The 23,224-nt window shown below is 37.4% G+C and overlaps 1 protein-coding gene across 9 annotated transcripts in view; it reads right to left on the bottom strand.

Annotated features, from left to right (window-relative positions):
• Positions 1–23,224, bottom strand: part of TEX9 (testis expressed 9) — a 198,764-nt gene that overhangs the window by 47,337 nt on the left and 128,203 nt on the right. For 6 of the 9 annotated variants that reach the window (XR_013370322.1, XM_077881205.1, XM_077881200.1 and 3 more), the window contains exon 2: positions 7,999–8,090. Coding sequence is in view for 8 of the 9 variants with exons in the window: in XM_077881205.1 (XP_077737331.1) it covers positions 7,999–8,090 (92 nt within the window). In the remaining variant the exon portion in view is untranslated. Of the gene's footprint in view, positions 1–1,164; positions 1,328–7,998; positions 8,091–8,197; positions 8,336–23,224 lie in introns of those variants that run through there. The other 3 variants (XM_077881199.1, XM_077881204.1, XM_077881198.1) reach the window with 2 other exon arrangements.

Below are 23,224 nucleotides of genomic sequence, written 5' to 3'. Positions count from 1 at the left end.
TTTTTATATCTTAGGATAAGTTAATCAAAAGAAAAATATCTAATAAAGACTTAGAGTTATATTTAAGATACCATTATTTGATTTCTCATATTTCCTTAACAAGAATCCTGAGAGCTTAAATAGAAGCTTCTGGTCAATATAGTGTTCTGAGATGACTCAGAGCTCTATTCTGCTCCAAACCAATGGACATGTTGGATAAAAAGCAATGAAGGAAATATTGCTAAGCTCCAACTCAGGCAAGGGAAATACCCTGGCACTAAAAATAAAGCAGCAACTCAAAGTGAGAGCAGTAAACAGGAACAGAAGCCAAAACAGTCTAACAGCTAAAAATTGATGCATGTGTGGGAGTCACCAAGGGCTACACCTGTGAAACAGACTACAAAAACACTACCCATAACCTTAGATGAACAGAAATGAAACTGGAGCCATGGGTGGAAAAAATTCTCTTGTGAGTAATCATAGCAAATTCATCTTACCCAGATGGTACAGGGACCATATGCCAAATTTTACTATAGAAAGCTGCACCAAAAAAAAAAAAAAAAAAAAAGAAAGAAAGAAAGAAAGAAAGAAAGAAAGAAAGAAAGAAAGAAAGAAAGTAAGCTGCACCAAAACCAGTGAAAACTGATAAGCTAGGAAAAGTAAACATGAAGTCAACCTAGAAGGACATTTACTTATCTAGAATATATGAAACTCTCTCAGAAAGCAAACCTTGCTAAAAATGACTTCACCAACATAACAAAGTGCATCAAGAAAAAAATTGCCAAGACAATCAGCAGACATGACACAATTTCTATCATAACTAGATTATCTGAATCTAAAATCTATTTTAAAAAGATTTTTAAATCAGCATTTTTCATTTGCCCACTACCCCGAAAGCAGGAATAGAAACCGTTAGGCAAGAACAAGTATTTATTACAAAAGAACACTGAATTTAGAAAAGAACCAAATAGAAATTACATAAATGAAAAACACAGACATTGCACTTAAAAACTCAAACTCAATGGCTACACTGAACAATAGAATGAATTGAAGAGGAAGTGAATGAGAAAACAGATATGAGAAAATTCACCTACAAGGAAATACAGAGAAACAAAAAGATAAAAATACAAAAGAGAGGCTCACATACATTGAAAGACTGTAGGACAAAGACAGAGGTCTATTTACCTAATAGAAATTGCAGAAGGAAATCCCAGGGAAGGACAAAACGTCAATATTTGAATACTGAGAATTTTCCAGAATTGAAAAAAGACATGGATCTCAATTAGAATTAAGGAAACAGGGGTGCCTGGCTGGCTCAGTTGGTAGAACATGTGATTATTGAAATCGGGGCTGTGGGTTTGAGCCCCACATTGGGTGTAGAGATTACTTAAAATCTTAAAAAACAGAAAAAAAAAAAAAGCCCACACCTGTATACATCATAATAAAATTGCAGAACTTTAGAGACAAAAATAACATTTAGATTACCAAGGATTATTTGAACAGAACCAAGAAAAATAGACTACTAGCATGATGCTCTAAAAAGCTAAGATGGCTTTTCAACATTCTAGATTCCAATGGACAATGAAGTGTTATCTTTAATGGATTGAAGAGGAAGAAAACGGACCACTTAGAATTCTATATGCTGCTAAATTGTCATCGAAGAATAAATGTAACAAAATATTCAGAAAAGATGAGACTCAGAAATATGAAGTGGGGCAGCCCCGGTGGCGCAGCGGTTTAGCGCCGCCTGCAGCCCAGGGCGTGATCCTGGAGACCCTGGATCGAGTCCCACGTCAGACTTTCTGCATGGAGCCTGCTTCTCCCTCTGCCTGTGTCTCTGCCTCTCTCTCTCTCTCAATCTCTCTCTCTCTCTCTCTCTCTCTGTGTCTCTATGAATAAATAAATAAAACCTTTGAAAAAAAAAAAAGAAATAATGAAGGCTCTACACTTCAGGAAGTAGGAAGCTGACTCTTAAAAAGAAAATTATGATAAGAAAAAACATTAGGAATCATAATGATAAATCTAAATTAGTACAGAATATAAAAATAACATCAATGATAACCTGAAGAGTAGGAGTATTCAAAACAAAGAGGAAGTAAAGTATTATCTAACTTAATGGATGGAAAAACCAAGTTAAAGCACTTTAAGGTTAGGCACCTGCCTTCGGCTCAGGTCATGATCCTGGGATCAAGTCCCCTATCAGGCTCCCAGAGAGGCACCAACTTCTCTTCCTGCCTATGCCTCTGCCTCTCCTCTTCTGGGCCTCTCATGAATAAATAAATACATCTTTTTTAAAAACCAAACAAAACTTTAAAGCATTTTAAGGTCTTCCCAAACCAGAAAAATAAAGACATAACAAAAATTCCTTCAATCCAACAGAAGACAAAAGAACAAAGAAAAGGGATAGTAAATAGAAAATACAAAAAATAAGATGGCTCAAACAACTTCAAATTAGTAAGCCCATTAATGTAAATAAACTCACTCATCAGAAGGCAGAAATGATTAGGCAGTATATAAAAATAATGTTTTTAAACTAAAGGACATAAAAAGCTTGAAAATAAATAAAAATAGCACTGAATAATAATGAAAAGAATTCATCTAGAAGATTTAAGTAAATCAAATAATATAGCATCCAAGCAAAAATGGACATAATTATGAGAAGAACTATAGTTCATTTTAATACACATCTAACAGGAACCAACAGAAGTAGCAGGGAGAAAAAATAGTGGGGATACTGATGTTATGGACAGCCAAATTAATTAGCTTAAACTAAGAGATTAGTCAACAAATAGTAAATATCCTATCAAAGAATACCTGAACATTTACAAAAATTGAGTATGTACCTGCTCACAAATTTAGTTTTTAAAAAAATAATATATAATTCTCTAACTATAGTACAATTAAAAATAAATTTTAGGGCAGCCCTGGTGGCTTAGCAGTTTAGGGCCTGCCCTCAGCCCACTGCGTGATCCTGGGATCGAGTTCCACGTTGGGCTCCCTGCACGGAGCCTGCTTCTCCCTCTGCCTGTGTCTCTGCCTCTCTCTCTCTCTCTCTCTCTCTCTCTCCCCCTGTATCTCCATGAATAAATAAATACAATCTTTAAAAAGTAAAATTTTAAAAATTTTAAAAATTAAAATAAATTTTAACAAAAATAAAACAAGCAAACACCCTATATTTTTGGGAACTCCTAAATAACCACTAAAAAAATCACAAAATATTTAAAACTAAATAATCACAAAAGAAATACATGTCAAAACAGTTCCTGAAATAAGCTGTAGAGAGAAATCTAGAAAAATTAAATGTAGTTATTAAAAAGAAAAAACTAAAAAACAAGTAAAATTTAAAAAGTAAGCTAAATATAAACTAAAAAGTTAAAAAATAAATAAATAAATCCACCACAATCAGAAGAGCTAGAATAAAGACCAATGAAATAAAAAAATAACATGGATTAGCAACAAAATCAAAAGCTAGTTCTCTGAAAAGACCAATAAAACAGAAAAACCTCCCAGCAAGATTGATAAAAAGACAAACACACATACACACAATGGAATATTATTCAGCCATAAACCAGGAATGAAATCTTGCCATTTGCATGGATGGAACTAGTTAGTATTTTGCTAAGCAAAGTAAGTCAAGAGAAAGACAAATACCACATTTCACTCATGTGGAATTTAAGAAACAAAACAAATAAGCAAAGGAGGAAAAGAAAGGGGAGAGATAAACCAAGAAACAGATTCTTAATTACAGAGAACTGATGGTTACCAGAGAGGAGGTGGGTGGGGGATGGGTTAAGTAGGGTGATGGGGATTAAGGATGGCACTGTTGTGATGAGCAATGGGGAATGTATGGAAGAGCTGAATCACTCTATTGTACACCTGAAATGAATATAACACTATGCTAACTATACTGGAATTTTAAAACATAATTAACTATTAAAATAAAAAAATACACATATTAGAGTATATTTATACTATTACTTTTTTTTTTTTTTAAAGATTTTATTTATTTATGCATGAGAGACAGAGAGAGAGAGAGAGAGAGAGAGAGAGGCAGAGACACAGGCAGAGGGAGAAGCAGGTTCCATGCAGGGAGCCCAACGTGGGACTTGATCCTGTGACCCCAGGATCACACCCCGGGCTGAAGGCAGGCTCCAAACCACTAGCCACCCAGGAATCCCAATGCTATTACTTTTTAAAACACACATGAAGTGGAAACTTTTCTAGAAAACCATCAAATAACCAAAATTTATTCTGGAAGCACTTGTACATCTAAATAAATGAATAATCATCAATGAAACTGAATTGATAGGCAAAAAGATTACATAAAAAGGTATATCATACTCAATTTCACAATTTTAACCAAAGGATAGATGATCTCTGATTACAAAAAGGCTCTCAAGAACAGGAAAAAACATAAGGAAAACTACTCAGTTATTTCGTGTGGCTAGGATAATACTGATATTGAATCAGAAAGGAAAAGAACTAGAAAGAAGTATAAGAGTTTAGTTCAAAGATGCAAAAAATCTACATAAAGTTATAGCGATCAAATCCAGCAGTCTTCAGAGGAAAATAAAAAATATGCTTGGTAGTTCAGTATGTTAAAACATTAAATGCGTGTGTGTGTGCAAGCATTTAGGACAGGACATTTAATCACCTCAATTGGGGAAAAAAAAGTTTTGAAAAGATTTAACATTCATTCAAAATAGGAACTAAAGGAAGCAATGTCCTTTAACCTGATTAAAAGAATCTAGCAAAGCCACATCAAATTTCAAATACAGTGATAAATTAAGTGGGCTCCTTAAAATCATAACCAAGATAAGGATGCCCACCACCACTTTTTCTATTTCACACTGTAATGGAGGTTCTAACCAAATTGAGAAAAAAAGATGCGTGGGAAACTGTGAAGAGACAACACTATCATAATTTGCATATGATATAACTGTCATTATAAAAAATGCAAGGTGGGGCACCTCGCTGGCTCAGTTGATGGAGCATATAACTCTTGGGGCACCTGAGTGGCTCAGTCAGTTGAGTGTCTGACTCTTGATCTCAGCTCAAATTTTGATTTCAGGGTCCTGAGTTCAAGCCCCAAGTTAGATTCCACATTTAAGGAAAAAAAAAAAAAAAGCCATTCATTACAGCCACAAAAACCGTAAGACACTTTGAAACAGATTATGTATGTGAGAGCTTAACGTGGTAATAGAAGATATTAAAGGAAACAAAAAACAAAAAACAAAAAACAAAAAACCCCACCCCTGTGTAAATGGAAATGTATCATATTAATGGCAGGAAAGATTCAATAGCATAAAGATGCCAGGGCTATGCAAAATAATCTATAAATCCAATGTAATTGGCATTTATGGGCATGGGGTGTGGGGAGAGATAAGACTTGCCCTACCAGCTATCAAGATCATTAAAACAGATGTGACGTAATCTTACTGTTGAGTTTTCTGGCTTTATAACATAGGCACGAAATGTAAAAATCTACTGACTTGAGCCACCAGAATATTCTGTAGTCTATCCTCTCAGACAGTGATTATTTCCTCCAAATATTCAACAGGAGCTGATTATAGAAGATTTTGCATTGGGATCCCCATGAAGTGCTGTGTTCTGCTGATTGAAAACATCCCAAATATGCTTAATATCAAGAATATGTGGCATAATACTGTTATTAACTCATATTCTTCTCTACAAGAATGGTCTTTTTCCTTTTCTGCACGGCACAGAGATAATCTAGCACAGAAGTAATTTATAGCTTCAGGCTGAGCCTGGGAGCTACTCTATTTGGATATGCCTCAGAGCTGCACACCTGAGTAAAAAACAGAACGAGGGGATCCCTGGGTGGCTAAGCGGTTTGGTGCCTGCCCTGGCTCAGGGTGTGATCCTGGAGACCCGGGATGGAGTCCCACATCAGGTTCCCTGCATGGAGCCTGCTTCTCCCTCTGCCTGTGTCTCTGCCTCTCTCTGTCTCCCATGAATAAATAAAATCTTAAAAAAAAAAAAAAAAAAAAAAAACAGAACGAGTAACTGGCCACATTTGCCACAAATTGACTTCTGCTGAAATAGAATAGCTCTTGTTTAAGACTTTTTATTTATTCATGAGAGACACACACACACACACAGGCAGAAGACACAGGCAGAGGGAGAAGCAGGCTCCATGCAGGGAGCCCGATGTGGGACTTGATCCAAGGACTCCAGGATCACGCCCTGGGCTGAAGGTGGTGCTAAACCGCTGAGCCACTGAGGAGTCCCTCCTATAGACATCTTTAAGATTTCAAGCAAGACCATTACAACACATCAGTGCCAGGTGCAAAACAGACCCTTAATTAAGTAACTATATTATCCTAATCAATGCAGGTATTTGGTGCTATCTGTATATGGTAATGAAAATAACCATTTGGGGTTGAGCACAGCTGATTCAGACCTGTGCAAGATCAGTTGCTTAGGTACAGTCTTGAACTGGATTAATAGGCCCATTTCATTAAACAGAGGAGAATGCTATGGCAAATTAAATAAACCGTCTAGTTCATCAGAAGATAGTACAGTTTTATTTTAACTTTAAGTATGCTTTAATTTTATAAAACAAGATAAAAACAGAAAAGCAAACCATAAAAGACTCTTATATTGAGAGAACAAACTGAGGGCTGCTGGAAGGGAGGAGGGGGAGGGGAGTACCAGGTAGGTGGGTGATGGACGTTAGGAGGGTGCTTGTTGGGATGAGCATTGGGTGTTGTATGTAAGTGATGAATCACTAAAATCTACTCCTGAAACCAATACTACACAATATGTTAACTAACTTGAATTTAAAAAAAAAAAAAAAAAAGGAAAGGTGCCTTGGTGGCTCAGTTGGTTGGATGTCTGCCTTTGTCTCCTGTCATCATCCTAAGGTCCTGGGATAGAGCTCGGCTCAGGCTCTCAACTCAGGCTCTCTCTCTGCTCAGGCTCTCCCTGCTTCTCCCTCTTCCTCTGTGCGCCCTCTTGCACTGTCTCAAATAAGTAAATGAAACCCTTTTCAAAAAGAATAAATAAACTAGTCAGAGAATCTGAATACAAATCATATGGTAACTCTATGTTTAACCATCTGAAGCAGTGCTATAATGTTTCCCGAACTTTAAATTAGGTAAATGATAAAGAAAATGAGTTGTTAAAATATAATTTTGTACGGGCATATGCGATGACCAGAGACCTGGTCTCTGACTTTAAAGGATTTACTGACCAGTGGAGGAAACAGACAAAGAGAGTCACTGGGAAGCTTAACATAATCAGGAACACCAGGTTAGCTGTCCAGGTGTAAGGCATGTGTGTGACTGCCCTCAAGGGAAGAGCTCTGAGTAACTTAAAGGCCAGGGAGGCTGGAGACTGGTAGGCAAAAAAAAAAAAAAAAAAAAAAAAAAAAAGGAGAGCACTAAGTCAAACAAGGGACAGAAGCTAGATGTGACAGTTTCTAAAGTAGACCTGGCAACCACTGCAACGTTCGAGGCAAGGGACTGACAGGATCAAATTAAATGATTTACCCCCGGCTTCTGTGTGAAATGGTCCAAGAATGAAGAAAGCACGTGTCAGAGTAGGCGTAATTACGCTGAGAGCAGAAAGAGGGAAGGACATCCTCCTCCCAACTCCGCCAAATGTAGATGAGAACGAGGGTTCCAACCGCACCACTGAGAGAGAGAAACCAAGCCTTAAAGAAATCTACGAAATTAAACTCTAGGAGCTCCAAATTAAGTGGGTTTTCTTAAACTAGAAACTGAACTTTTGGCAACGCCTGCTTCCCAAATCACCTCTAGCAGTTACCACTTTGCGGATGGACACGTTTACTTGAGCAAAATAAATGTTCACTCCTTTCCAACAGCTCAGGCGCAGGGGAAGAAAAGATGAAGACCAGCGAACCGGATGATGAAAAGAGAAGGGTGAGCAGGGAGTGACCCCAAAGACCCAGTCAGTCACCAGGAAAGCACTTGCGAGCAACCTCCTCTGGGTAATAAAAGAAAGAAGGAAAAACTGAACGGCCTAATCTCTTACTTATATTCTTCCTCCCTGGCAAAGAGGTCCCGTCGAGACGCAGCAGGTTGCTGACCACGCGGCGGGAGCGGAGTGCCTGAAACGCTCCGTCTCTGTAAAAGAGAAAGAGACGTTCAGACCCAAAGTTTAATTAGGTTCCGTGTTCTCCGGCCGGCTGCGAAGCTAGTAGTTAGCTCCCCGGGGGTCGGGCTGAACTAACCTGGGAACCAACACTTCGCCCCGCCATCTTTTAACAGCGACCGCGACGCTGTTACCAAGGCAACGAACGTATCTTCCCGCGAGAGTTACGGCATCGCCGACGGCCTACCGCCCCGAGCGCAGGCTCCGCCCATTCCTGGGCTCTGGGCAGCAGGGGCGGGGCCTGGGGGCGGGGCCTGGGGCGGGGCCTGGGGGCGGAGTAGAGGGCGGTCGGCGGCGCTAGCTGCGGGCGGGGAGGGCGACCCCAGCTCTGCGCTGCCCTCGCTGCGGAGAAGCCAGCCTAGCGCGCAGACAGAAACTCTTAAGTTGGAGTGGGAGAGGTTTCAACCAAGGCAGGCAGGTCCGTTTCTAAAACTCAGTAACTCAGCAAGCTAGTAAAGCCCCTACTCTGTTATTTTCTCTTCCAAACTTACTGGCCACTTCGACCTCCAGTTTTTAAAAAAACGAACTCTTCGTTGGAATTCTTTTTTTTATTTTTATTTTTTTATTTTTTAGATTTTATTTATTTATTCATGAGAGAGAGAGGCAGAGACACAGGCAGAGGGAGAAGCAGGCTCCGTGCAGGGAGCCCGACGTGGGACTCGATCCCGTGTCTCCAGGATCAGGCTCTGGGCTGAAGGTGGCGCTAACCGCTGAGCCACCGGGGCTGCCCCCATTGGAATTCTAAGTTCTAATTTCACACATTTATTTACAGCATGATTAAAGGCTCAGTCTTTCAAATCAGTCACCCTAAATTCACGTTCTGGCTCTGCCACCTAACTAGTTGTATTCTCTTGGGTAAATCACTCTGTATCTTGGCTACTTCGCCAATAAAACGGCAGTAAGAACAGTACTATGAGAAGTGAATCTGTGATTAGGATTGTGGCTGACACACAGAAAGTTAAATTTTTCAACTCTTGGTATAAAATCAGGAGTACATAAATAAACCTTCACATTTAGGGTGTTAGCCTTAAAAAAATTTAACTGCCTGTTATTTTACCAGCAGAAATGGATTTATTTCGGAATACAGAATTGCCATCTGAAACAAGCAAGCTGAAGCAGAACTACAGGCAAGTCCAAGGAACAAAGGGGAGAACCGCTCTTACACAAGAAAGGGGGATGCTGGGAAAGCCGTTATAAACAAAAGTCCATTGAAATAAACTGGGAGTTTGAAGTGCAGTGGCTCTCCATTGGCGGGACGGTGACAGCCTCTTATTGGCTGGGCTGTTGCCAGGGCATGAGGAACACCCTACTTCCTCTTACTGGGATAGTAAAGTGTATCCACGTGCAAATCTGTCTCTTCCTGTTGGATTTGTAATCATCAAGTGGTAAAGTTTGAGAACTACCCCCTAATGGTCTCCTGACTCTATTCTCAACAAAGTTTCCATTTATTAATTTTCACAAGAGTCAACATTTAGCAAGGGTGCCAAGACCATTCAGTGGGGACAAGAATTGTCTTTTAACAACTGATACTGGGATGAGTGGATACACGCATGCAAAAGAATGAAATTGGACCCTTACTTCACACAGGATATAACAATTAATTCAAACTGGATCAAAGACCTAATCTTAGATAAAAATATAAAGATCTTCAAAGAAACCATAGGTGAAAATCTTCATTACCTTAAATTAAGTAATGATGTCTTAGATATAACGCTAAAAACAAGACACAAAAGAAAACTCAATAAACTGAGCATCATCAAATCAAAAACATTTTGTTTAAAAGGATACCATAAATAAAGTGAAAGATGAAAAATAACAAGTGTTGGGGGACATGTGGAGAAATTCAAATCCTCATACACTTTTGGTGAGAATATAAAATTGTGCAACCACTGCAAAAAACAGCCTGGCAGTTTTATATAGAGTTGCCATGTGAGCTAGCAACCTACTTCTAGGTATATATCCAAGAAAAATGGAAATTTCTCATATACCTTCACAGAAAGTTGTACACAAATTTTATATAGAAGCATTATTCAGAATAGCCAAAAGATAACCCAAATGATCATAGACTGATTAATGGCAAATAAAGCTGATTATTTTTTTAAAGAATGATATAATAGTTTTATTTTTTCAAAAGAATTTTATTTATTTATTCATGACACACACACACAGAGGCAGAGGGAGAAGCAGGCCTCCTGCAAGGAGCCTGACACGAGACTCGAACCTGGATCCCAGGATCACTCCCTGAGCTGAAGGCAGATGCTCAACCCCTGAGCCACCCAGGCCTCCCAATAGTTTTATTTTAAGATAATTTTTTTTTAGAGAACAAATCAAGGGTTGCTGGGGGGAAGGGGTGGCTAAAGGAGGGATGGGTCTTTTTTTTTAAGATTTATTTATTTGACAGAGAGTGAGAGAGCAAAAGCATGAGGAGTGGCAAAGGGAGAGGGAGAAGCAGGCTCCTTGCTGAGTAGGGAGCCTGATGTGGGGCTTGAACCCAGGACCCTGGTATCATGACCTGAGCTGAAGGCAGCTGCTTAACTGACTGAGCCACCCAGGTGCAATACGTACAATGGACTATTTATTCAGCACCAAAAAGTTATGAAGTACTGATACATACTACAATATGGATGAGCCTTGGGATAAAATGAAATGTGAAAGAAGCAATTCAGAGTAGACTAAATATTGCATGATTCTAATCCAATATAACCACATATTATATGAAATATCCAGAATAGGAAAATACATAGAAACAGAAAGGAGATTGGTGGTTGCCTAGTTTGACAGATGATGGGGGATTAGCTAAGGGGTTGCAATGGTTTTTGTGGGATTAATGTAAATGTACTAAAATTGATTGTGATAATGGTTACACAACCTTGTTGACTATACTAAAAGCCAGTAAATAGTGTGTACTTTTTATGGGTAAATGGTAGGTATGTGAAATATGTCAATCAAGTTCTTAAAATATTTAAAAATTTAATTATTAAATGGAAAGGTCAAGGGACAGAGAAAGGAATACCACACTAAAGCTAATCAAAAGAGAATTGGAGTAGCTATATCAATCTCAAGCAACGCTGACTTCAGAACAAGGAAATTATCAGCAACAAAGAAAAGCATTACACAATGATAAAGAGGTTAACACTCCATAGAAACACAACAATCCTTTATGTGTATGCACCAAACAATTTAGTGTTAAAATGCATGAAGCAAAACCTAAAAGGACTGCAAAAAGATAAAGATAAATCCACTAACATATTGGGGATTTTGATACCCCTTTTCAGTAATTGATAGTTAAAACAGGCAGAAAATCAATAAGGATATAATTGTCCTAAATAGCACTATCAATCATCTTGATCTAATTGACATTTATAGAATACTCCCTTCAAACAGAATATACATTCTTCTCAATGTCAAATCATTCACCAAAATAGACCACATTCTGGGTCATAAGATACATATTAATAAATTTAAAAGAATAGAATTTATATTAGTTTCCTAGGGCTGCTGTAACAAAGTACCACAAACTGGGTGACTTAACACAGAAGAAATTTATTGTCACACAATTCTAGAAAATAGAAGTCCAAACAGGTGTTGGCAGGGCCATCCTCCTTTTGGAACCTGAAGGGGGGAATCCTTCCTAGCTTATGGTGGTTGCTGTCACTCCTCAGAATTCTTTGGGTTGCAGATGCATCATTTTAATCTGTGCCTCTGTAATCACACAATGCTCTCCCCAAGTGTCTCTGTCTTCACGTGGCATTTCTTCTCATAAAGACTGTAGTCATATTGACCAAGGACACTGTTTCATGTCAATCTCAGCCTATCAGCAGTGATGCTATTGGCTAGGAATGCCTGGGGCACTCACCTGGGCCCATACTACTTGTGGCAAGCCTGCATAGATATTTCCACAACCAGAGCCAGGGTTGTGAGTGGACAGGCCCTTATGGTTCTTATTATGAATGCAAGATGCACCTCAGTCACAACTATCAGGGAAAAACAAGGTTCATTACTTACAAATCCTGGAGGGTACACAGCATGCCCAAGGACCATGCAAAGGAGGTTGCAGGTAGAGAGAGGGAATTCACACCTGGGGTTATGCCTTTATCAGGATTGAGAATGGGTTGCCTAGGGTTTCTGTGATTCAGTCTTTATTGGTGGGTTTTCAAATGTAAGAATGGGAATTTGGGTACAAGGAAGGGAAAGAAGTCATTTACTCAAGCAGTCAGTTATGTAGGTTACCCAAGGCTTCCTAAAAGGAAAATTTCATGGGTAGGCGAGGCCTGGCTCTTTATCTAGCTGTCTAGGTAGTAATTGTGTCATCCAGCTGGCAACATGTTTATTCAAGATAGATGTATTTGAGGGGACCCCCGGGTGGCTCAGTGGTTTAGCACCTGCCTTTGGCCCAGGGCGCGATCCTGGAGTCCTGGGATCGAGTCCCACGTCGGGCTCCCAGCATGGAGCCTGCTTCTCCCTCCTCCTGTGTCTCTGCCTCTCTCTCTCTCTGTCTATCATGAATAAATAAATAAATAAATATTTTTTAAAAAAAGACAAGATAGATGTATTTGAAAGGGATGCCTTGGCAATCGAATGCTTAATGTCAGCCACTTACACTACAGACCCATCCTAAATGCCCTCATCTTAATTTGATTACATTTGCAAAGACCCTACTTCCAAATAAGGTCAATCCACAGGTTGGGGAGCATGGTTTCGGACTTTCACATATTTTTTGAGGGGATACAATTCGACCTATAATAAGATCATACTGATTATGTTCTCAGCCCACAATAGAATTAAATTAGAAGTCATGTAACAGAAAAATAGCTGGGAAAATCCCAAAATAGTTGGGGATAAAACACATACTTCTAAATAAGACATGAGTCAAAGAAATCTCAACAGAAATTTTAAAAATATTAAAAAATATTTTGAACTAAAAAATATTTTGAACTAAATGAAAATGTAGCCTATTAAAACTTGTTGGATATAGCAAAAACAGTGCATAAAGTACTTACTATTAAGTGCATATATTAGAAAAGAAGAAAAACCTAAAATTGACAATCTAAGTTTCCACCCTGGCAATGAAAGAAAGAAGAGCAATTGATGTTAAAGAGAGAGAGAGAGAAAAAAAGAAAGAAATAAAAAGTAGAACAGAAATCAATGGACTTGGGACACCTGGGTGGCTCAGCGGTTGAGCATCTGCCTTCTGCCCTGGTCGTGATCCCAAGTCTGCAGATCAAGTCCCACAGCAGCTCCCCATAGGGAGCCTGCTTCTCCCTTTGCCTGTGTCTCTGCCTCTGTGTGTGTGTGTCTGTGTGTGTGTCTCATGAATACTGCCCCCCCTCTCTGTTCTCATGAATAAATAAATAAAATCTTCAATGGGTGGGGGGGGGTTACCAGGGTGGCTCAGCAGTTGAGTGTCTGCCTTTGGCTCAGGGCGTCATCCTGAGTCCAGGGATCGAGTTCCACATCAGGCTTCCTGTGAGAAGCCTACTTCTCCCTCTGCCTGTATCTCTGTCTCTCAAAAAAAAAAAAAAATAAAAAAATAAAAAAATTAATTAATTAATTAAATAAAAAGAAATCAATGAAATTGAAAATGAAAACAATAGAGAAAATCACAGAAAACAAGAATCTAGTTTTTGGAAAGATTAATAAAATCAATAAACCTCTAGCCATGTTAACCAAGGAAAAAGAAAAAAGATGTAAAATTACCCATTTTGTGTTATTTCATTTGATGGTCAGTTAGGTATGACCACAAGCAGAGACACAGGAGATAAGCAGGAGGCATAGCATGCCATACAAAACTACATAGGAAAGTCTCAGTTGGTAAGAAGACAGAAAACAGAAACAAGGGAAAAACTTAGGCTAGAACTTTATTGGGGTTTCTGCAGAAAAGCCAAGGTGAGGTGGTTTAGGATTGGCTAGTTTGAATCCTTTCAGCAGGCTTTGGGGCACAGAGGCTGTCCCTAGTTGCATGGAATCCGGTCCTGGGACAATTAAGGCAGAGAAATATTGCTTCCTGGGGTATATAAGGACAAGTAAAGGAGATATTACTCTGGATTAGTTACTTTGCATACCAAAGGCATGTTCCTGGCTGAGCCCTTTGCTATCTCTGAGAATTGGCTAGCCCCAGGAAAGACAATCTCTCACCAGGCAGAAAAATTTTTTCAAGATGTCAAAACGTCATAATCCACAGAAAATTTAAAAATATAAACAATGAACTACCAGGATCAGAAATGGAAGAGGGATCATCATTAATTATCCCATGAACATTAAAAGAATAATAAAAGAACACTATAGACAACTCTATATCCACAAATTTGATAACTTAGATGAGATAGACCAATTCCTTGAAAGATACAAACTACCAAAACTCACACAAGGAGAAATGGATAAAGATTTTTGACTCACTCCTCAGGGACTGAGTAAAAACCTTCTGAGAAAGAGAGTGCCTGGCCCAGATGGTTTCATTGGTGAATTCTACCAAATGTTTAAAGAAGAAATGGTACTAATTTCCCACTATGTCTTCTAGAAAATAGAAATAGAGGGAACGTTTCTAATTAATTCTATTAGCCCAGCATTACCTTAATAATGAAAGCAGTTTAACACAGTATAAGAAAACAATAGACTGATATCTCTCATGAATATAAATGCAAAAATCTTCAACAAATATTAGCAAATAGAATCCAACAATGTACAAGAAGAATTACACAACATAACCAAGTGGGGGATTTATTCTAGGTGTAGAAAAATGATTCAGGGATCCCTGGGTGGCGCAGCGGTTTGGCGCCTGCCTTTGGCCCAGGGCGCGATCCTGGAGACCCAGGATAGAATCCCACATCAGGCTCCCAGTGCATGGAGCCTGCTTCTCCCTCTGCCTATGTCTCTGCCTCTCTCTCTCTCTCTCTCTCTCTCTCTGTGACTATCATAAAAAAAAAAAATGATTCAACATTCTAAAATTGACATAATTCAGCATATAAAGAAGATAAAGAAGAAAAATCATATGATCATTAATACTGATGCAGCAAAAGCTTTTGAGAAAATCCCAAAACTTACATTCTAGAAAATTTCTCAGCAAAAAATTCTCAGAGGAAAACATTCTCAACTTGATTAGGAACATCCACCAAAAACCTACAGCAAACGTCATACTTAAAGGTGAGAAACTGAATAGTTCCCCCTAAGGTCAGGAACAAGGACATCCTCTCTCACCATTCTTATTTAATATCATACCTAAACTCTTACCTGGTAATAAGACAAGAAAATGAAATAAAAGGTATAGATTTGGAAGGAATAAATACAATGTCTTTGTTCAGAGAAGACATAAGTATCTATGCAGAAAATTTCAAAGAATCACCAAAAAACTACTTCCTGCAACTAATGAACAAGATTGATAAACAAAATGTGGTATACATATACAGAGAAATTTGGATCCATGCTTTAACATGAATGAACTTTGAAAACATGTTAAGTGAAACAAACCAGACACAGAAGGACAAATATGATTCCACTTATATGAGATACCTAGAATAGGCAAGTTCAGAGACAGAATATAGACTGTCTCTGGGGAGAGAGGGACTGGGTAGTTATTTTTTAATGGGTACAAAGTTTATGTTTGGGATGATGAAAAAGCTCTGGAAGTGGAAAATAGTGGTCATTGCACAACATCGTGAATGTACTTAATGCCATCAGACTGTATACTTAAAAAATAGTTAAAATGGTAATATATATATATGTGTGTGTGTATATATATATGCACACATATGTATGTGTGTGTGTATAACCACAAGAAAAAAAATTCCAGTTGAGGAGCATCCTACAAAATACCTGATCAGTACTTTTCAAAACTATCAAGATCTTCCAAAACAAGGGAAGTTTGAGAAACAATCATAAGCACAAGGAGCCTACAGAGACATGACAATAAAAATGTAAAGTGGTATTCCATATAGAATCCCGGGACAGAAAAAATACATTAAGTTAAAAAACAAAGAAATCTGAATAAACTATAGACTTCAGCTCATAATAATGTGTCAAGAATGGTTCATTAGTTCTAACAAGTGTGCCATACTGGTGTAAGATGTTGATGATACGGTAAACTGGGTGCAGTGTATATGGAAACTCTGTACTATATTCTCAGTTTTTCTGTAAACCTAAATCTGTTCCAAAAACTAAACTCTATTTTAAAAAAAAATAAGCTAAAAAAACGTCTTTAACAGAAGTGTGAGCTAGATCATCTGCAGCACCCTCATCCTGTAAACCAGATTCTGTCAAACATATTTGCATTGCTGAGTCTGCAAAAGTAAGGCAAATTTCTGTGTCCTCCTGACATCTCTCACTCCAGCTCTCTGCCCCCTCAGATAAACAAAACTGATTCTGCAAATATGCAATTAAGAATAAAATGGACTAACCCAAGAAAATGCACATAAAAGAACTGTGCTCAGAAAACAAGACTTAGCTCAATAGTAATATGAAGCGGTTAAACCAGAGACTCTTGCTGTAAGCTACTAAATTAACTGATAAAGGTTCCAAAATAGTTCCAAATTGGTAATGTCCCTAGGCTTCCAGCAAGATCTAACACAAAACCTCTTCAGCCCCCTAGATTCCTGGATTAAGATCAAGAAAATGTGAGTGCACCATCAAAAATCAAAAGAAATTATAAATATTTATAACTCCAAAGAAAGTCAGATATCAAAATTTCATCATTCTGGAGTGCCTAGGTGGCTCAGTTGGTTAAGTGTCTGCCTTCTGCTCAGGCCATGATCCCGGGGTCCTGGGATTGAGCCCCACATCAGTTTCCCTGTTCAGCAAAAAGTCTCCTTTTCCCTGTGCCCCTCTCTCCCAGTTCTACACTCCATCTCTCTCGCTCACCCTCTCAAATAAAGAAAATCTTTGAAAAAAAAAAACAACACAAAAAACCAAAATTTTATCAGTTATGTAATATAGAATATCTATTTAGAAAATATTTAAAGAAATAAGGGATAATTATAGCGATGAGTAAGCAACAAAGGACTATCAGGAATGGTCAAGTAGTTGTGACTAATAATTATAGAAAGCTTTTAGATATTAAACACATATTTGTTGAAATAAAAACATTCAGTGGATAGGTTGAATGTCACATATTACACAGATAAATTGTTAACCATAAAATACCTAAGAGAACTCTCCAGAATGAACAGAGAATGATAAGGACATAGTAAATATAAAATAAACGATAATTACAGAAGTTAGGCTGAGAAGATCTGACATATTAATAACCAGATTTTATTTTTTCTTTTTTTTTAGATTATTTATTTATTCATGAGAGACACACAGAGAGAGAGAGAGGCAGAGACACAGGCAGAGAGAGAAGCAGGCTTAATGCAGGGAGCCCAATGTGGGACTCGATCCTGGGACTCCAGGATCATGCCCTGGGCCAAAGAAAGACTCAACCGCTGAGCCACCCAGGCGTCCCAATAACCAGATTTTAAATGTTGATAAGCAACATTACAAAAGTTAATTGCTTAGAATTTTTGAGAATTTAGGAAAGACATGAATGTACAGATTCAAGGAGCGCAGAATATCACAAGGAGGATGAAGTTAAAAACCTACTCTTAGGGATCCTTGGGTGGCGCAGCGGTTTGGCGCCTGTCTTTGGCCCAGGGCGCGATCCTGGAGACCCGGGATCGAATCCCACATCGGGCTTCCGGTGCATGGAGCCTGCTTCTCCCTCTGCCTGTGTCTCTGCCTCTCTCTCTTTCTCTCTCTGTGACTATCATAAATAAATAAAAATAAAAAAAAATAAAAAACCTATTCTTAGATCTAAAATCCAAAAGATTTTTTAAAAAGCATCTTTGAAACAGCCAGAGAGAAAAAAGGCAACTTACAAAGAAGGAATTAGACTGAGAGCAGATGTTTTAAAAGCAGTGATGGAAGCCAGAAGACAGTAAAATAGTGAGTGAAATTCCAGAATAGTAAGCCCCATTTTAGTGAGAATTTGTATCAAGTATGATGGATGACTAATCACCAATTAATCATTAATGATTGGCTGCCTTCTCTCTAGCTCCCATTTTCAAACTGGGTGGAATAAACTTTTATCTTCCAAGTGGATGAGATAGAGGATGTGGAAGGATGAAGAAAGAGCATGTAAAGGCATGTGGGAAAAAGGAAGCACCCTATCTCAGGATACAAAGCAGTAGAGGGTAAGTCCTTTATTGCCAATATTCTTCTAGTCCATTCTCCTTTGATGAGCCTGACTTTTTTTTTAAGATTTTATTTAATATTTATTCATGATAGACATAGAGAGAGAGAGACAGAGACAAGGACACAGGCAGAGGGAGAAACAGGCTCCATGCCGGGAGCCTGCCACGGGATTCGATCCCAGGACTCCCTGGGCCAAAGGCAGGCACTGAATCGCTGAGCCACCCAGGATCCCTGATGAGCCTGACTTAATTGGCCCCACCTATGTAGGAGATTACTATAAATTACTATAAATGCTGTCACTGTCCTGGAAGTTCTAGCCAGTGAGACATGATCCAGAAATGGCACCACTGGTGTTTATTTTGAATCAGACAGCCACCACCAAGTGGTGCAGAACCACAATCAGGATGAGCAAAGATTTTAATTATAGACCCAGACCACTAAAATTTCTAGCCAACCAGCTAGACAGACTCAGGTGACTCATTTCTTTAATTTCCACAATAAACCCACTCTTCTTTTCACGCAATCAGAAATTTTCATCTTCACTGATCATATTCTGAGGGGATTTTATTATATCTTCAAAGTGATAAAAATTTTCAATCTAGAACTGTGCACTCACTACTACTACATTGCAAGAGTGAGGATGAAATAAAGACATCTTCAGATAAAGATGATCTAAGAGATTTACCACTCAAATATACATACTAAAGGAACTTCTAAAAGATGTGCTTTAGGAAGAAAGAAAATCATACCAGAAGAACGCTTTGAGATAACTGAAGAATAGTAAGCATATAAAATGGTAAACATACATGTAAGTCTAAATACTGTTTAAAATTCCTACTAATAACGATGCCTAATCTGTGGAATTTTGTTTAAAGGAAGACTGAACATTGGATTCTCATCAAACTTGGCAGAGAAAGGAACTTCTTCAACCTGATAAAGAGCATCTAAAAAAAAAAATCTATGTATAACCTCATATTTAATGATAAAAAAGCAAATGCTTTCCCCCTAATTTAAGGAACAAGACAAGAATTTCCATTCTTACCACTCTTATTCATAATCATATTGCAGAACTGAGGGTCCCATAATAAGGTAAAGTAATCAATCAGTCTTGGAAAGGAGGAAACAAACTGTCTCTATTCACTGATGACATGATTGTCTATTTGAAAAACTCCAAAGAATCTACCCAAAAAAGTCCATGGAATTATTTAGAGATGTTAGCAAAATTGTAAGATATAGAAAAACTACTTTTAGTTCTAAATGCTAGCAGTGAACAATTGGAAATTGAATTTTGAAATGCAGTACTATTTACAACAGCACCAAAGGGACGTGAAATGCTAGAGTATAAATGTACCAAAATATGTGCAAAATCTATATGCTGAAAACTGCAAAACACTGGTGAACGATACCAAAGAAGACCAAATAAATAAAAAGATATTTCAAGTTAATGAATTAGGACACTCAATATTATGAAAATATCAACTCTTTCCAATCAACATCCCAGCAGGATGGGAATGCAGTGTTGATTATTCATTACCTAAAATAATGAAGGAATTACACTAGCCAAACAGTTTTGGGAAAGAACAGCAATGTTGGAGGAGTCACAATACTGGATATTAAGACCACGGCAATCATGACAATGTAGTCTGAAAAAAAAGTAGATGTTCCATGCACATCAATGGAACAGGAAAGACAGCCCAAAAGTAGACCCACACATTTTAATAAAAGTACAAAGGCACTCAATGGAAAAATAATAGTCTTTTTAAATAACTATAAATCCATATAAAAAAGTTAACTGATGGGGCACCTGAGTGGCTTAGTTGGTTAAGCATCTGATTGGCTCAGGTCATGATCTCAGGATTTTGGGATTGAGTCTCACATGGGGCTCTCCGCTCAGTGGAGAGTCTGCCTCTCCTTCTCTCTCTCAAATAGAAAAATGAAATCTTAAAAAAAAAAAACAAAACTTAACTGATTGCTACTTCACACCATATAAAAAAATTTGAATATGACTTATAAATTTGAACCAATAGTTACCATATAACCCAACAATCTAGGTAATTACCCAAGACAAATGAAAACACATCAAACACAAAAGACTGTATACTATATGATTCCATTAATAATAAATTCTAGAAAAGGCAAACCATAATGACAAAGCAGATCAGTGGGTGACTGTAATTGGAGGTGGGAGGAAGGCATTGCATGGAACGGGCCACAAGGAAATTTTGATTGTTGGAAATGTTCTATAATCTTAACTGTGGTGGTGGATATATGGCTATATTTAAATACCAAAACTCATTAAACTATTCAATTAAAATCAACGAATTTTATTGTGTAATTATTTCTCAATAAAACTGTGGGGGGAAAAAGATTAAGATATTCCTAAAATTCCTCCAATTTGGGCTGACTTATTGAAATAACTTTTTAACTAAGAGTCATCAGTGTCCACCCTTTTCCATATAGTATTATCTTTTGTATCATCAAGCGTGGGTTATGCAGCATTTATTAAGAGTGTTCCACTATTTTATTTTTTCCAGAATTTTCTTCCAAGCTTCTGACATCCATTCAGCAAATTTTAATGTGAATGTTGGAGCAATGATAATTATAACCAAACCTTTTCTGTTTCTACTGTTTGTCTGACTTTAACTACAAGATGCCTCTGACTTCAGATACATTAAAATGTGGAAAAAGAAGGACATTTTGGAATTGAAATGTGGGAGAAGCAAGCACAGTTTAAGTCCTGGTGAAACAAACATTTTATTATTATAAAATAGTCTATCTCCAATAATGCTTTTTGGCCAATTTTATCTAATATTAGTATAACTAACTTGGCTATTTTTGATTAGTCATTTTCCTGGTCTATCTTTTCCTCCTCTTTTTCACTTCTGGAGCTCAGCCCACGTTTGACGATTCAAGGAATCGAGAGAGCCAAAGTTGGTGTATGGCAGAGTCCAGGATGCTTGATGGGAGGGAGGGAGACACCTCACAGAATAGTACCAGTACCTTTAAGATAAGATTTGTTTGTAAGTACAGGAGAGACACCCCTAGGAACCTCCAGAAATAATTGAAGGACATTGCAGATGTTGGTAGTATCTTCTGTAAGCAAGTGAAACAAATGCCAGAGATATCTGATGATTAATGAAGGAATGACTCCTATCTCCGACTCAGGATACAAACGTGCCAAATACATAAATGTGTTTAAACCAGGAAAGATTCCACTAAAATGAAAACAAAAACAAAAACAAAACTCCAACAACAACAAAAGATTTCACTAAAATGTTTATGGAAATTGAATATCTTTTTTAAAAATCTGTATTTTCTAATTCATTATGAAGAACACATTACTTTTCTAATATTTAGAATTCTAAAAGTAAAATGAAACAAATATGAGGTGACCCATCTAAAATACCATGGAAAAAATGAGCAACAGGCAGACTGAGAAAAGGCCTCTGGATTTGGCAAGAGATACTGGTCTCAGGAAGGTTATTTATAGTAAAGTGGAAGAATTAGAAGCCATGTTAGAAGGGAATGAGTGGAAGGCAGTTACTGTCAACAATATGTTTGAGGAATCTGGTGCCAAAGAATGGTTGTACACTTTTCTTGAATCAGTCCATACCTAAAAACCTGAAGCTTACACCTGACCAACTGAATTGATTTGTGCTGCTTTCTTTATGGGCCACTTTACATTTTTCACCACATCATCTCTTTTTGTTAGATCTTTTCCCCACTTTTTATTGGATTTTATTTTAAATAAGTAATTTTAATCATGGTCAAAAAACTTCTTTTAATAATTATTTGATTCCTTCTTTATTAATGTGAATTTTAAAGAAGCCTGTTACAATTTATGAAATGTAGATTATATTTTTCAAAAATGCCTTCTATTAATTTAGAGTGCTGATGTGATTTTATTTTTTCCCCAGTAGTACTGTAGAGATATCCAAAATTGAGTAGTATTTGTTAGTTTCTTTTTTTTTTCATTTAAAATATCCAGAGCTAAACATTTCTTTGTGGAATCCTTAGGAGGTGACTATTCACTTTTCAACAGGCTTTTTCTTTAAGGTAAGTAACCAGAATGAAAAACAACAACATATACACTAATTTCACTAAAACAAGCTCATATATTCAGAGTCCTTCTCAACAAAAAATAAAATTCTATTGCAAACAATAAAATAAATAAAAAATACATTAAGATGTATAGTTATAAGTGGATAAAAAGAAAACAAAGCCAGTCTAGTCTGGACAATAGGAAGATTACAGAACCAGCTTAGTCTTAATTTCTCTCCTCTTGGTTATAAGTTTAGTAGAAAAATTTTAAATGTGTTTTCCAGCCTCAGTTATCAAAGAACTTTATAACAAATTTATATAGGGAAAGTTCTTTTTCTTCACCTATAGAAAAAGCCAATGTTATTAAAATATGGGTAATCTCTTCAATATCTTATGATAAATATAGATGCCTAAATAAAACCTGTTTGTTGAAATTATTTGCTTTAAAATTATTACCAGAAAATACTATTTTTTAATTTAAGCTTTAAGAAACAAACTAATCTAGGGATCCCTGGGTGGCTCAGCGATTTGGCGCCTGCCTTCAGCCCAGGGTGTGATCCTCGGAGTCCCGGGATCAAGTCCCACATCAGGTTCCCTGCATGGAGCCTGCTTCACCCTTTGCCTGTGTCTCTGCCTCTCTCTCTCTCTCTCTCATGAATAAATAAATAAAATCTTAAAAAAAAAAGAAACTAATCTAATGCAATACAATAACATACTGTGGAAGAGTCAACTTCTTACGAGTCATGCTTAATACATAAAATGAAATTTAAAAAAATTTTTTCCATCTCACTAGTGTCCCTAAATATGTTATATAATCTATTTTGGGAGGGCGATATAATTTCTGGATGTCCTTCTTCCTCAACAGTTTGACAACTGGCAGTAAGCAATAAGGCATATTCACACC

This window comes from Canis aureus, chromosome 32, assembly GCF_053574225.1.
Source record: "Canis aureus isolate CA01 chromosome 32, VMU_Caureus_v.1.0, whole genome shotgun sequence".
NCBI classification, from domain to species: Eukaryota; Metazoa; Chordata; class Mammalia; order Carnivora; family Canidae; genus Canis; species Canis aureus.
The sequence above is the reverse complement of the archived record's forward strand: the minus strand, read 5'-3'. Positions and strand labels throughout refer to the sequence as shown.